The 15,524-nt window shown below is 40.9% G+C and overlaps 1 protein-coding gene across 2 annotated transcripts in view; it reads right to left on the bottom strand.

Moving 5' to 3' along the window:
* Positions 1-15,524, bottom strand: part of tubgcp5 (tubulin gamma complex component 5) — a 77,799-nt gene that overhangs the window by 31,978 nt on the left and 30,297 nt on the right. For both annotated transcript variants that reach the window (XM_043692307.2, XM_043692306.2), the window contains exons 8-9: positions 14,444-14,533; positions 7,328-7,421 (exon numbers count right to left, since the gene is read on the bottom strand). In XM_043692307.2, the coding sequence (XP_043548242.2) occupies positions 7,328-7,421; positions 14,444-14,533 (184 nt within the window). The remainder of the gene's footprint in view (positions 1-7,327; positions 7,422-14,443; positions 14,534-15,524) is intronic.

Raw genomic sequence — 15,524 nt, forward strand, 5'->3', positions numbered from 1 at the left:
GTTGCTGATTACGCGTGCTTCAATTTGAAAATGCACCAGCAGCAAACTCAGAACAGCACCATCAAGTTTCAGCAGACTTCTACCACTCACAGCTGTTTGACTAGAGGGACACTTAGGCAATTTGAAATACAGGAACGAAAGTATATTCAGAAAAATATCAATTAAGCAATTATCTTATCATGAGTAAACAAAACATTATTGTGACAAGAAAAGTACTTTATATACTGAAAACATTCTACTAACGCAAACACAAAAATATAATTTCTTCCCTCAATCTATTAGATGGAGCAACCAGTTACAAACAAATGAATATTTTGTAGTTTGGAAAGATCATGCCTGGTCTAATGATGCTGCACTCTGATTGTTCTCAGGAGACAAAACCAACACAAAAAAAAACTCAGACATCAGCAGAAAGTCTGGAAATTTCTTTCAATTGCAAAAAGTAATCAAACAATTTCCAGAAGACTACTACTGACAGACAACATAGAGTTGGGCATACTGAACACCCCAGTTATCATCCTAAATCCATAGGGTAACAAAATGATAGTAAATGAGAGATGAAAAGATAATTATCATGGAATTGATTGGACTTTGCGTTTTGGAGTTGACTCTCACCTAAATAAGCCAGTGATAATCCTAACATCTCCAACCCTTCAGTGTTGCTGGGTCAAAACCCTGGAATTCCCTTCCTAACACCAATTTTGGGGTACCTATAGCAAATGGACTGCAGTGGTTCAAGAACATAGCCCACCACTGCCTTCTCAAGGGCAGTTTGGGAAGATCCATAAGCGCTGATCCAGCAAAGTCACATCTATGAATGAATTAATAACATGTCAGAATGCATTTCCACCAAATAATGGCCTTAGTTCTTCAATAAATGCAAAAATAATAAGATACCAAGCCCGAATGGTTCACACAGGACATTTACCTCATAATTCACTACATTTTAAAAATTTTGAGAATGCACTGACATGATGAGGCACTGTAAATACAAACATTACAAAATTTGACACTTGCTAAATCGTACAGACAAATATAACATGACAAAGTTTGAATTTATTCTTCAATATAGCAAAGTGCACTCTGGTGTTTATGACTGGAACTGCAATAACATCAACTACAGTGAATTACATTTGTACAGTGCCTTTATGGTAATAAAATGTTTGGTCGAATCAGTAGGTTCATAAAGGAGAAAAGCGAGGTACAGAGTTGGTGAACTAGAGTCATAGTATTCCAAAGCATGCGCCGAAGAAGCGGAATGTAAAGCTCGCAATGGTGGAGTGATTAGAATTAGGGGGATGCTCAAGGGAATGAAATGAGGCCAAATATCTTCTGGGTTGTGGACCTGGAGGACAGTACAGCAATGAGGAGGTGCAAAGTCGTGCAGAGATTTGAAAGTCGGATGAGAATTTTAACATCAGGATGTTGCTTGACCAGGAACCATTTTGTCCTTGAGCACAGCAATGATAGGCGAGTGAGTCTTGGTTCTGGATCAGTGGTGCTGGAAGAGCACAGCAATTCAGGCAGCATCCGAGGACAGGCAGCACCACTGATCCAGAATCTGGTTTCCAGCATCTGCAGTCATTGTTTTTACCTGAGTGAGTCTTGGTGTCAATTACAACTTAAACAGTAGGCCTTTCAATGATCTTAAATGCATGGAAAGTGGTTAACAAGTTAACTTTTCAGAGCAAATTTTCTTTCTCAAAACTAGAGAACTGTTTGAGATGTGGGAGTTTAAAGAGAGTTTAAGGGTTACTGCGGATTATATCTGCCATAAATGCTGTTGAATGCGAATCGTATCCAATCGAATGGATCGGTTGGAGAGACAGTTAGAAGCAATAAGGAATTTGCAACAGCAACAGTATGTGATGGATTGCAGTTATAGGAAGGGGGGAAAGTCTCAGATACAGTCACGTAGATGGGTTAACTCCAGGAAAGGTAAGAGAGGTAGGCACCTAGTGCAGGAGTCTTTTGTGGATAAACCCTTTTCAAATAGGTATGCCATTTTGGAAAATGTAGGGGGTGATGGATTCGCAGGGGAACGTAGCACAAACAGCCACGTTTTTTGGAATTGAGACTGGCTCTAATGCAATGATGGGTACGTCGGCTTCCAAGAGATCAAATGTGTTAGGGGATTCTGTAGTCAGAGGTACAGACAGACGTTTCTGCGGCCAGCAGTGAAAAAGCAGGATGGTGTGTTGCTTCCCTGCTGCCGGGATCAAGGATGACTCAGAGGAGGTGCAGAATGTTCTCATGGGGTAGAGGGGCCAGCAAGAGGTCATTGTCCACATTGGAACCAACGACTTGGGAAGGGAAAAGGTTGAGATTCTGAAGGGAGATTACAGAGAACTGGGCAGAACTTTAAAAAGGAGGTCCTTGACAGTAGTAATATCTGGATTACTCCCAGTGCTACGAGCTCGTGAGGGCAGGAATAGGAGGATAGAGTAGATGAATGCATGGCTGAGGAGCTGGTGTATGGGAGAAGGATTCACATTTTTGGATAATTGGAATCTCTTTTGGGGTAGAAGTGACCTGTACAAGACGGATTGATCGCACCTAAATTGGAAGGGGACTAATGTACTGGCAGGGAAATTTACTAGACCTGCTCAGGAGGATTTAAACTAGTAAAGTGGGGGAGTGGGACCCAGGGAGATAGTGAGGAAAGAGATCAATCTGAGATTGGTACAGTTGAGAACAGAAGCGAGTCAAACAGTCAGGGCAGGCAGGGACAAGGTAGGACTAATAAATTAAACTGCACTTATTTCAATGCAAGGGGCCTAACAGGGAAGGCAGATGAACTCAAGGCATGGTTAGGATCATGGGACTGGGATATCATAGTAATTACAGAAACGTGGCTCAGGGATGGGCAGGACTGGCAGCTGAATGTTCCAGGATACAAATGCTACAGGAAGGATAGAAAGGAAGGCGAGAGAGGTGGGAGGCTGGCATTTTTGATAAGGGATAGCATTACATCTGTGCTGAGGGAGGATATTCCCAGAAATACATCCAGGGAAGTTATTTGGGTGGAACTGAGAAATACGAAAGGGATGATGATCACCTTATTGGAATTGTATTAGGTAAAGGGAATGCTGGATGACTAAAGAAATTGAGGGTTTGGTTAAGAAAAAGAAGGAAGCATATGTAAGGTATAGACAGGATAGATCGAGTGAATCCTTAGAAGGGTATAAAGGCAGTAGGAGTATACTTGAGGGAAATTAGGAGGGCAAAAAGGCGACGTGAGGTAGCTTTGGCAAATATAGCTTTGGTCTGTCTGTATCTCTGACTACAGAATCCCCGAACACAATTGATCTCTTGGAAGCCGATGTACCCCTCATTGCATTAGAGCCAGTCTCAATTCCAAAAGGTTTTTACAAATACATTAAGGACAAAAGGGTAACTCAGGAGAGAATAGAGCCCCTCAAAGATCAGCATGGCAGCCTTTGTATGGAGCCACAGAAAATGGGGGAGATACTAAATGAGTATTTTACATCAGTATTTACTGTGGAAAAGGATATGGAAGATACAGACTGTAGGGAAATTGATGGTGACATCTTGCTGAATGTCCATATTACAGAGGAGAAAGTGCTGGATGTCTTGAAACGGGTAAAGGTGGAAAATCCCCAGGAGCTGATCAGGTTTACCTGAGAACTCTGTGGGAAGCTAGAGAAGTGATTGCTGAGTCTCTTGCTGAGATATTTGTATCATTGATAGTCACAGGTGAGGTGCTGGAAGACTGAAGGTTGGCAAATGTGGTGCCACTATTTAAGAAGGGTGGTAAGGACAAGCCAGGGAACTATAGACCAGTGAGCCTGACGTCGGTGGTGGGCAAGTTGTTGGGGGGAATCCTGAGGGACAGGATGTACATGCCATTACAAAAGAGAAAGTGCTAGAAAAGCTAAAAGGTCTTAAATTGATAAATCTCCTGACCCTGATGGGTTACATCCTAGAGTTCTGAGGGAGGTCAACATGGATTTAGTAAGGGGAGGTCGTGCCTGACAAACCTGTTGGAGTTCTTTGAAGAGGTGACAAGTAGGTTAGACCGGGGAAACCCAGTGGATGTGGTCTACCTAGACTTCCAAAAGGCCTTTGATAAGGTGCCACACGGGAGGCTGCTGAGCAAGGTGAGGGCCCATGGTGTTCGAGGTGAGTTACTGGTATGGATAGAGGATTGGCTGTCTGACAGGAGGCAAAGAGTTGGGATAAAAGGTTCTTTTTCGGAATGGCAGCCGGTGACAAGCGATGTTGGGGTTCAATGTTGGGGCCGCAGCTGTTCACATTATATATTAATGATCTGGATGAAGGGACTGGGGGCATTCCAGCAAAGTTTGCTGACGATACAAAGTTAGGTGGACAGGCAGGTAGTACTGAGGAAGTGGGGAGGCTGCAGAAGGATCTAGACAGTTTGGAGGAGTGGTCCAGGAAATGGTTGATGGAATTCAATGTGAGCAAATGCGAGGTCTTGTACTTTGGGAAAAAGAATAGAAGCATGGACTACTTTCTAAACGGTGAGAAAATTCGTAAAGCCAAAGGTAAACATGCAGGTTGAGTCCGTGATTAAGAAAGCGAATGCAATGTTGTCAATTATCTCAAGGGGGTTGGAATATAAAAGCACTGTTGTGCTATTGAGACTTTATAAAGATCTGGTTAGGCCCCATTTGGAGTACTGTGTCCCATTTTGGTCTCCAAACCTCAGGAAGGACATACTGGCACTGGAGCGTGTCCAGCGGAGATTCACACGGATGATCCCTGGAATGGTAGGTCTAACATATGAGGAACGGCTGAGGATCCTGGGATTGTATTCATTGGAATTTAGAAGATTAAGGGGAGATCTAATAGAAACTTACAAGATAATACATGGCTTGGAAAGGGTGGACGCTCGGAAATTGTTTCCGTTAGGTGAGGAGACTAGGACCCGTGGACACAGCCTTAGAATTAGAGGGGGTAAATTCAGAACAGAAATGCGGAGACATTTCTTCAGCCAGAGAGTGGTGGGCCTGTGGAATTCATTGCCACAGAGTGCAGTGGAGGCTGGGACGCTAAATGTCTTCAAGGCAGAGATTGATAAATTCTTGATGTCACAAGGAATTAAGGGCTACGGGGAGAATGCGGGTAAGTGGAGTTGAAATGCCCATCAGCCATGATTGAATGGCAGAGTGGACTCGATGGGCCGAATGGCCTTACTTCCGCTCCTATGTCTTATGGTCTTATGTATTTGGAAAGGCAAGGACTGATTAGGGATAGTCAACATGGCTTTGTGCATGGGAAATCATGTCTCACAAACTTGATTGAGTTTTTTGAAGTAACAAAGAGGATTGATGAGGGCAGAGCGGTAGATGTGATCTATATGGACATCAGTAAGGCATTCGACAAGGTTCCCCATGGGAGACCAATTAGCAAGGTTAGATCTCATGGAATACAGGGAGAACTAGCCATTTGGATACAGAACTGTCTCAAAGGTAGAAGACAGAGGGTGGTGGTGGAGGGTTGTTTTTCAGACTGGAGGCCTGTGCCACAAGGATCGGTGCTGGGTCCTCTACTTTTTGTCATTTACATAAAGGATTTGGATGCAAGCATAAGAGGTACAGTTAGTAGGTTTGCAGATGACACCAAAATTGGAGGTGTAGTGGTCAGCGAAGAGGGTTATCTCAGATTACAATAGGATCTTGACCAGATGGGCCAATGGGCTGAGAAGCGGCAGATGGAGTTTAATTCAGATAAATGCAAGATGCTGCATTTTGGGAAGGCAAATCTTAGCAGGACTTATACACTTAATGGTAAGGTCCTCGGGAGTGTTGTTGAACAAAGAGACCTTGGAGTGCAGGTTCATAGCTCTTTGAAAGTGGAGTCACAGATAGATAGGATAGTGAAGAAGGCATTTGGTATGCTTTCTTTTATCGGTAAGAGTATTGAGTACCGGAGCTGGGAGGTCATGTTGCGGCTCTACAGGACATTGATTTGGCCACTTTTGGAATATTGCATGCAATTCTGGTCTCCTTCCTATAGGAAAGATGTTGTGAAACTTGAAAGAGTTCAGAAAGGACTTACAAGGATGTTGCCAGGGTTGGAGAATTTGAACTATAGGGAGAGGCTGAACAGGCTGGGGCTGTATTCCCTGGAGTGTTGGAGGCTAAGGGGTGACCTTATAGAGGTTTAAAAATTATGAGGGGCATGGATAGAGAAAATAAACAAAGTCATTTCCCCAGGGTCAGGGAGTGCAGAACTAGAGGGCATAGGTTTAGGTTGAGAGAGGAAAGATATAAAAGAGACAAAAGGGGCAACCTTTTCACACAGAGGGTGGTACGTGTATGGAATGAGCTGCCAGAGGAAGTGGTGGAGGCTAGTACAATTGCAACATTTAAGAGGCATTTGGATGGGTATATGAATAGCAAGAGTTTGGAGGGATATGGGTCATGTACTGGCAGGTGGGACTAGATTGGATTGGAATATCTGGTCACCATGGACGGGTTGGACCGTAGGGTCTGTTTCCATGCTGTACATGTCCATGACTCAATTAGAGTTTTTGTCAGGTTGCATTAAGGCTGGCTTGGTGTTATTGCCACGCTCAATGTCAAAATGATTGTATGTGTAGACAGTGATTGAACGTCAAACTGAAAATTTAATTCTCTCAATACTCACTGAATGATTTCAAAACAAGGAAACAACTTTTACAGTTAGTCTATCAGCTGGACAAGGTATGAGGCATAGTGAATAAAAACAGAAAGTGATAAACATAGCAGACCTGGCAGCAAATATAGAGAGAAACTGAGAGTCATACTGGACTTGAAATGCCGACTCTTTGTCCGTTCACAGATGTGGTCAGACCTGCTCAGTTTCTCCACAACTTTCTGCTTTTATTTCAGATCACCAGCAACTGCAGTATTTTGCTTTTATTTGAGTAAAATTATTGTATCTGGATATAAAGATGACTTTGCACTTGGGTATTGCCTCACGTGACATCTCAAAGTGCTTTACGGCCAATGAAATACTTTGAAGTGTAGTCATTTTTGCACCATAGGAAATGAAGCAGCTGATTTGCATACTTACAGCTACCACAAAAGCAGTGTGAAAATGATCAAAATTGTTTGTTGAGGCGACTTTGACAGAGACATAAATAACGCCCAGGACACCACAGAAAACTTCCCTGCCCTTCCCTGTCCACCTGATTAAATGGAGCCTCAGTTGAATAGCTTATCTGCCTTACAAACAGTGCAGTTTTCACTCAGTCTTCCACAGGAATGGTCAGCCTACAATTGTGTTCAAATCTGAATGGGATTTGAAATACAATATTCTGAATCAATGAATAACAATCTTTAAGGGAATTACATACCTGGGTCAGGTGAGCAACCATGATGTCAGTTTTCACTGAAATCTTTCCATCATGCAATGTATACATGAAAAGTTTATTAACTCCAGACAACAACCTACATACAAAAAAAAATTACCTCATTAAAATGGCAAATCATACTCCATTAATGGTGGCATTGTTCATGGTGAAAAGTTCAAATAAATTAGATTTTCTAAATTATGAATGTGAAAATTCAGTTGTTACAAATTTGTACTTACGTTTCCTCGTGCCTATGTAAATTTACTTATTTTTGCTATCTGTGAGCTAAACATAGAAAACAGATGAGATGTAGGCCATTCAGCCCATCAAGCCTACTCCACTATGAAGATGAGCCTCTATTTCAAATGCGGTAACACTCTTTCCATTTTCATAGGCATCTTTAGACCCTAGAAATCTACTTATTTCTTAAACATATTCAGTAACTTCTGTTCCACAGCCTTCTGTAGTATAGAATTCCACAGATTGACTGACCACACTGAGTGAAAAGATACTTTGTCATCTTAAATCTAAACTGCTGACTGCTTATCCCACCCCCAATCCCAGGAAGGATATCAAAACTGCTTCCAGTTTGTCAAGACAGAATTCTGTCATAATTATGTACTAATGAGATCACTTCTCACCTTTCTAAACAGGTCCAAATGACAATTTCAGCTAATACAAAAAACCTGCCATCTCAGGAATCAGACTGGTGAATATTCACTACTTCCTCCAAGCCAAATTGATATTTTCTTAGCTAAGGAGGCAAAAATTGCAAATAATACTCCAGATGTAATCACACCAAGGCACTGTATATTTGCAGTAGGAATCCCTGGTTCCTGTACTCAAACCTTCTTGCAATGAGACCCAACATACCACTTGCCTTTCCAACTGTTTGCTGCAACTGCATGATTGCTTTCAGTGGTTGGCATACAAGGACTTCATGGTCCTTTGACCATCACCTTTCCCAATGTATCCCCATTCAAATAATACTCCACCATTCTGTTTTCCTACTGAAAGGGACAAATTCATATTTATCAAAGCTGTAATTCAACTGCTTAGCATTTGCCCACTCACTCAACAGTCTTGAAGGCTTATACAGTTTCGTCACCACTCAAAGTCCTTTCAAAATTTTGCATCACAATAAAACTGGAAATATTAGGTTTGATTCCCTCATCCAAATCATTGACATATACGCTGAATAGCTAGGGCTGAAATACTGATCACTGTGATACCTCACTTGTCACCTCCTTCTATTCTGAAGACACCCCTTTTATTCCTCACTAATTCTCAATCCATGTCAAACTCATGTGCTTTGATTTTTGCACAGTAATCGCTTAAATGGGGCGTTATCAAAAGCAAATATATATATATATAAAATATCCTGGCTGAGTTGCTCTCGTTTGGTTTGGTTTGGTTTTAGCAGTCAGTAAGTCAGTTTTGAGGCTACTGGTCCAAGGAACAGCTACATTGGATCTCTCTCTCTCAAGACCCTGTAATTGATTTAACCATTTTTTTTAGTCAAGGGTGGTTTATGGGGCTTGTCGGATAGGTTTGGTTATTCTATATTCTGTTCTCTTTTGTTTATGTTTCATTCGGTAATTTAGCAAATAAATGGTTGTGTTTAAAAATAAATGGTTGGACCTGCTGCATCACTTCTGGAATATCAACTATACACCTGCTTAAAACAACTAGCCAAGTTAGGGTCCGGGCAAATTTCTTGAAATGTGTTGAGGGGGTCTGGTCTGGTGCATAACATTATATCCTTTATAGATTCCAGCATTTACTCTACTAATATTAGACCAACCAATATACAGTTCTCATTTTTGCCTTCACTTTTTAAATAGTGGGATTACATTTGCAAAGCTACAATATACTACAAGTGTTTCAGAATCTACATCATCTTTGGTACACTGGGATCTGGATTATCAGGGCCTAGGGATTTATTAGCTTCAGCCCCATTACCTTCTCTAGCACTTTTTCTTTTACTAATATTAACCTCCTTCCCAGTAACCCTTGCTTCCCTGTCATTTCTGAGAAGTTATTTGTATCTTCTTCTGCGCAGAGAGAACTAAAATAGTTGTTTCATTGCTCTGCGATTTTCTTGTTCTCAGGTTGTAAGTTTGCTTGCTGGTAGATTTGTTCTCGGATGTTCTGTCACCATGCGAGGTAACTTCATCAGTCAGCCTCCGATGAAGTGCTGGTGTTCTGTCCCGCTTGCTATTTATCTGTCTTGATATGTTGTGCTGGGTGATATCACTTCCAGTTCTTTTTCTGAGAGGTTGGTAAATGGGGTCCAAATTGATATGTTTGTTAATGGAGTTTGAATGCCAGGCCTCTAGTAATTCCCGTGTGTGTCTTTGTTTATCCTGCCCCAGGATGAATGTGTTGTCCCAGTCGAACCGGAGTCCCTCTTCGTTGGTGTATATGGGATACTAGTGATAGTTGGTCATGTCTTTTGGTGGCTAGTTGGTGCTCATGTATCCTGGTGGCTAGTTTCCTGCCTATCTGTCCAATGTAACGTTTGATACAGTCCTAGCAGGGTATTTTGCATTTGATGTTCGTTCTGCTGGTTGTTGGCACAGGATCCTTTAAGTTCATCAAGAGCTGTTTCAATGTGGTGGTAGGTTTATGGGCTACCATGCTGCCTAGAGGCCGGATTAGTCTGGTCGTCATCTCGGAGATATCTTTAATGTATGGCAGGGTGGCTAGAGCCTCAGGGCATGTTGTGTCTTCTTGTTCAGGTCTGTTGCGTAGGAACCAGCAGACTGTGCTTATAGGGTACCTGTTGTCCCTGAATAGGTTGCACAGGTGTTTTTCTTTGGCTTCTCTTAGCTCCTGGGTGCTGCAGTGTGTTGTGGCTCATTTAAATAATGTCCTGATGCAACTCCATTTCTGGGTGTTGGGATGATTGCTCCTGTAGTTGAGTATCTGGTCAGTGTGTGTAGCTTTCCTGTAAAACGCTGATCTGTAGCTCTCCATTGGTTTTGCATTTTACCATGACATGTAGGAAGGAGAATCTGTTGTTGTTCTCTTCCTCTTTGGTGAGCTTTATACTGGTAAGGATGTTGTTTGTGTTTGTGAATTTCTTCCTCCCATTGTTCCCCATTTTCAGTTTCCTCGTTTCAGAATGTAAGAGGCCTACATTTTTCTTTATTAATCTTTTCATTTTTACAAACTTATTGAAGCTTTTAAAACCTGTTTTTGTTTTTGAAAGTTTACTCTTTTTTTTCCCCTCAAGAACCTCTTAGCCTTTCTTTGCTAAATTCTAAACTGCTCCCAGACCTCAAGCTTGCTACTTTTTCTAGCAATTTACACGACTCCTCTTTGGATCAAATACTATCTTTAATTTCTTTTGTCAGCCATGATTAAGCCACTTTTCCTGTGGTATTCTTTTGCTCAGAAGGAATGCGTAACTGTTATGACGCATGTGTTGCTCCTTTAATATTAATCATTGTCTCTCCAATATCATGCTTTTCAATAAAGTCACCCTTCGTCTATCGCAGAACACTAACGCATGGAGTCAGAGAGTCATGCAGCATGGAAACAGACCCGTCAGCCCAACTCATCCATGCCAACTAGGTTTCCTAAATAAATCTAGTCCCATTTGACTATGTTTGGCACTCATCCCTCTAAACTTTCCTATCCAAACACCTTTGCAAATGTCTTTTAAATGTCGCAATTGTACTAACCTTTACTACTTCCTCTGGCAGCTTGTTCCATGTTTGCACCACACTATGGAAAAAGCTGCTCCTCAGCTCCCTTTTAAATCTTTCCCCTCCCACTATAAACCTATATCTATTTTTGGACACCCCTACCCTGGGCCTGGCACTTTGTTCTGTGAACGTGACTTGCTACCAGGTCTCACTGCACATGGAAATTGATTGCTTCATTATCTGAGCATTACACAAAACAAAACAAGAACTAGCTCAGCTTTCTTTGCATTAGGTCAACCGTTGCTATTTGTGCAACTTTGCTGTACTTCCCTACACTACAGCAATGACTAATTCCAAAATACTTTTTGAATGGAAAATGTTTTGAGTTATCCTGAGGTTAGTTAAATAAAAAAGCCAAAAGATTGTTCAAGTTCTTTCCACTAATGAACCTTACCTAATATTTGTGATGCAGTACCATCTTCAATTTTCAGATTTCCATGGTTTAGAGTTAGGGCCCTGCTTTCAGATTGGATGCTTCCTTTTTTATCCCAGCGAAAAATTCTATCATATTCTGGTCATTGTTAATTAAAACAATCTTTACAAATGCTTTGTGATCTGGATATCTGAAACAGCAGAAATTGCTAGCAAAATTCAGATCTAGCAGCATGGAAACAGAGATATCGAGGAAGGGAAGGGAAAAGTCAGAGACAAGCCAAGTGAAGAGGAGAGCAGGATGGAAACTGGAAGTGAAACGATTACATTTTTTCTAATTCCAAGTGAGAATGGGTAATTGGAATGTTATCATAATTGATGTACCAGAGAAAGAGATGTGAGTGAGGGCCCTGACTAGGATTGGAACAAGGAATGTCCTACATATCCCACAAAACAGACAGGCATACCAGAACCCCACATGCGTACGCATGGCCACACCTTTGATCTGAAGAAAGCAAGAGGAGTTAAAAGAGAAATTGTTCAAAGTAAGAGGAGCAAAGGAGAGTGGCGATGGAAGATGGGGATGATTCAGGCCTCTTTTCCAGGAGGAAACAGAGAGCCACAAGACTATCCTGATGGGGATGGACAGGTAGAGGGACTACATATTCATGATGAAGAAGAGGCTGCTGGGGTCCACCAACTGGAAATTTTGAAACCAACATAAAGCGTCAGAAGAGTCGTGGAACTAAGTGAGGAGGGATTGGACAAGGGGATTAAAAACAAAATCGAAAGGGGGCATGATTAATCCCTATGCATTGCATAAAACCAAGCCTAGGATAGCCTGTTCCATAATTACTTCTTCACCTTCAAGAATTCATCCGCCACAGTGTCATTATTAACGTATTTTGCTCAGTCCAAATGTAGATTAAAATCACCCATGATTACTGGAGCATCCTTGTTGCACTGATCCATGTGGAAGTGAGCCACTTCCGGTGCCATGGACTTGGCTCTCACTGTAGTGCACTCAGAAACCAAGCTATTTTATTTACTTTTCCTTTCCCCGACCCTTTCATAATTCCTGCCTGTACATTCCTGGGTTTTATTGCTTGAGCTTTGCATTCATATACCTGTGTATTTAGTTTTTGCTATTTTCTTTTCTGCATTATCCATTCATTCTAAGTGTAGCGGGGAGGCTTTGAGTTATAGGGAGAGGTTGAATAGGCTGAGGCTGTTTTCCCTGCAGTGTCGGAGGCTGAGGGGTGATCCTTATAGAGGTTTATAAAATCATGAGGGGCATGGATACAATAAATAGACCAAGTCTCTTCCCTGGGGCGGGGTTGTCCAGAACTAGACGGCATATGTTTAGGATGAGAGAGGAAAGATATAAATGAGATCTAAGGGGCAACCTTTTCACGCAGAGGGTGGTATGTGTATGGAATAAGCTGCCAGAGGAAGTGGTGGAGGCTAGTACAATGGCAACATTTAAAAGACATCTGGATGGGTATATGAATAGGAAGGGTTTGGAGGGATATGGGCTGGGTGCTGGCAGGTGGGACTAGATTGGATTGGGATATCTGGTCAGCATGGACAAGTTAGATCGTAGAGTCTGTTTCCATGCTGTACATCTCTATGACTCTATGACTTCAGTCTCATTTGCCATAGGGGTCAGCTTTAACTCAGTGATGTACTTGTAGTTCTGAGACAGAAGATTACATTATTTCTAGTAGTCCAGGACTAGTGCAACTACATGATTCTACACACGTAACTTCATTATATTACACAATCACAATTGATTGTACTGCATTGTTACACGAACATCTTATTCCATCTCAAATATCCACATTCTTCAGGTATCTCCTAACCCCTGTTGAACCAGATAGATGGCGATAACATAAAACTGTGTTTGAATGGTGTATGAATTTTATCCCTTTCATTCTCGCTCTACCTAAAGCAGCATGTTGTCAGTGTCAAAATGGCTTTAGAGTTATAAAGTCAGTTAGGAAAACTAAAGGTGTCCATGCCAACATCCATGGAAGCAATCCAATCAATCCCACTCTTACACTTTATGTCTCTCATCCTACAAGTTTTTTTGCCTTCAAGGGCACAACCAATATCTTTTTGAAATCATTGATTGTTTCTGTATTCACCACAGCATGGGCAGTTGTTTAACACTAGTTGCATAAAAAAAAGTTCCTTCGCATATTTCTGCTGTTCATCTTGCCCAAAATGTTCAATCAGATTCCTCTAGTCCCTGTATAATCATGGCAAAGTTTCTTTTTTTAAAAATCCTTGTCTATATTATCTAAGCCAAAGATAATCATGTATACCTAATATCAAAACTCTGCTCAACCTTCTTTGCTCAAGGAGAACCCTAGACATTTCACATTGATCTTATAAGTATATCCCCCATAACTCGAGTCTTTCTGATACATCTCCTGTTTACTCTAAGGACACTGAAGTGTAGTAAACAATAGTCTAGTTGGAGCTAAACCAGAGCTTCATATACATTCAGCAAAACCTCCTGTCTTTGTACTCAATCTTTCTACTAATGAAGCCCAAACTTCCAATGCCTTGCTAACCAATATTTCAATATTTCCTGCTAACTTCACCAGGGTGAGCCATGGATCTGAAACACAGAAGGGCACAGTGGGTAGAGATAGTAACCAAGACATTGTGGCTACCTGTTTAACAGCAATAAGAGTTGTGTTTGCAGAAGGCATTTGGCTACCATTAAAATATAGACAAAATCTGACCAAATTCTCTACTAATCTGTTGTTTACTCACTTTGATCCTTCCAAACAAAGATGGAATAGATCAGTCAGGTTGGTCATGTGCTTACTAATAACCGAAGAAACTGCCAAATAATAAAAATATTCAAATTGGGACTGTTTACTGAGGAGATTTCTACAAGGTGAACCAAATTATTTGTATATAGATAAGGCCTTGCATTCAAGATGAATAACCCTTTGCAAAAAGGCACAAAGTTCAAAATATTTGTGAAATCCTCCAGAAGTATTAAATGACTGGTACTTACCACAACATTTCTCGGACCACTTGGGTTTCTGTCACAAACATTTGTTCATCTGAGTAATATAGTGGATCAGTATTGTATAAATGCTGTTCCCTAGACAATAAAGTTATACTACAATCAGATAAGAAAAGTAATCATATTTTCAAACAAAAGCAAGAAGCTATATAACAAATAACTCGATTAAATAAATGTTGTTATTTCCTTAGTTAAAGAGAGTAACTCATTTGCTGTGTTGTAGACCTCAGCTAGGACATCAGTAGATTAATGATTAGTCAGTCAAACTGGCCATTCTTTGCATGAGCCTGGATAGCAAGTCTCACAGAAAATTAAGGAGACAACGCAATGTGCAATGAGCCTGTACATAAAAATTTGTAGTGGGAGGTGGCCATTCAGTCTTCCCTAGTGTCAAATAAGGTCATGGTTTATCTGATTGTGGCCCTATCTTTACTTTCCTATCTGTTTTACATAACCCTCAACTCCGTTATTGATCAAAAATCTAAGCCTTGAACATATTCAATGACCCAGTCTCCACTGCTCTGTGGAAGAGAATTCCAAAGAGTAATAACTCTCAAAGAAAAATATTCTTCCTCTTCTTCAACTTAAATAGGAGACCCGTTATTTTTTAGAACAGTGATTACCTTGTTTTAAATACCTTCACAATAGGAAACATCTTTTAAACATCTGCCTGGTCAAGCCCCTTCAGAATCTTAAATGTTTCAATAAAATCATCCTTTATTCTTTTAAACTTCTAAGATTATAGTCTCAACCTTTCTTCACTGGACAATCTCTATCCAATGAATCAGCTTAGTGAGCCTTTACTGAACTGCTTCTAATTAAAGTATATTCCTTCTTAAGTAAGGAGACGGAATTTGTACTCGAGATGCATTCTTATCAATACCATGTATAATTACAGCTTATGCTTGAAAGATTAAAATCTCAACTGGAAAAAAAATAAGTATTTTGTGACTGTAGACTCCTACAGAGGAACCTTGAACATTTGGTATTCGATTATCCAAATTTCGGATTATCCGAACAATATTGCAAGGTCCCGATGCATGGCTATGTTATCTGGCATTTGATTAAC

The sequence above is a fragment of the Chiloscyllium plagiosum genome, unplaced genomic scaffold (genome assembly GCF_037043375.1).
Source record: "Chiloscyllium plagiosum isolate Xiang-an unplaced genomic scaffold, Cpla_swu_hap1 HiC_scaffold_6, whole genome shotgun sequence".
NCBI lineage: Eukaryota > Metazoa > Chordata > Chondrichthyes > Orectolobiformes > Hemiscylliidae > Chiloscyllium > Chiloscyllium plagiosum.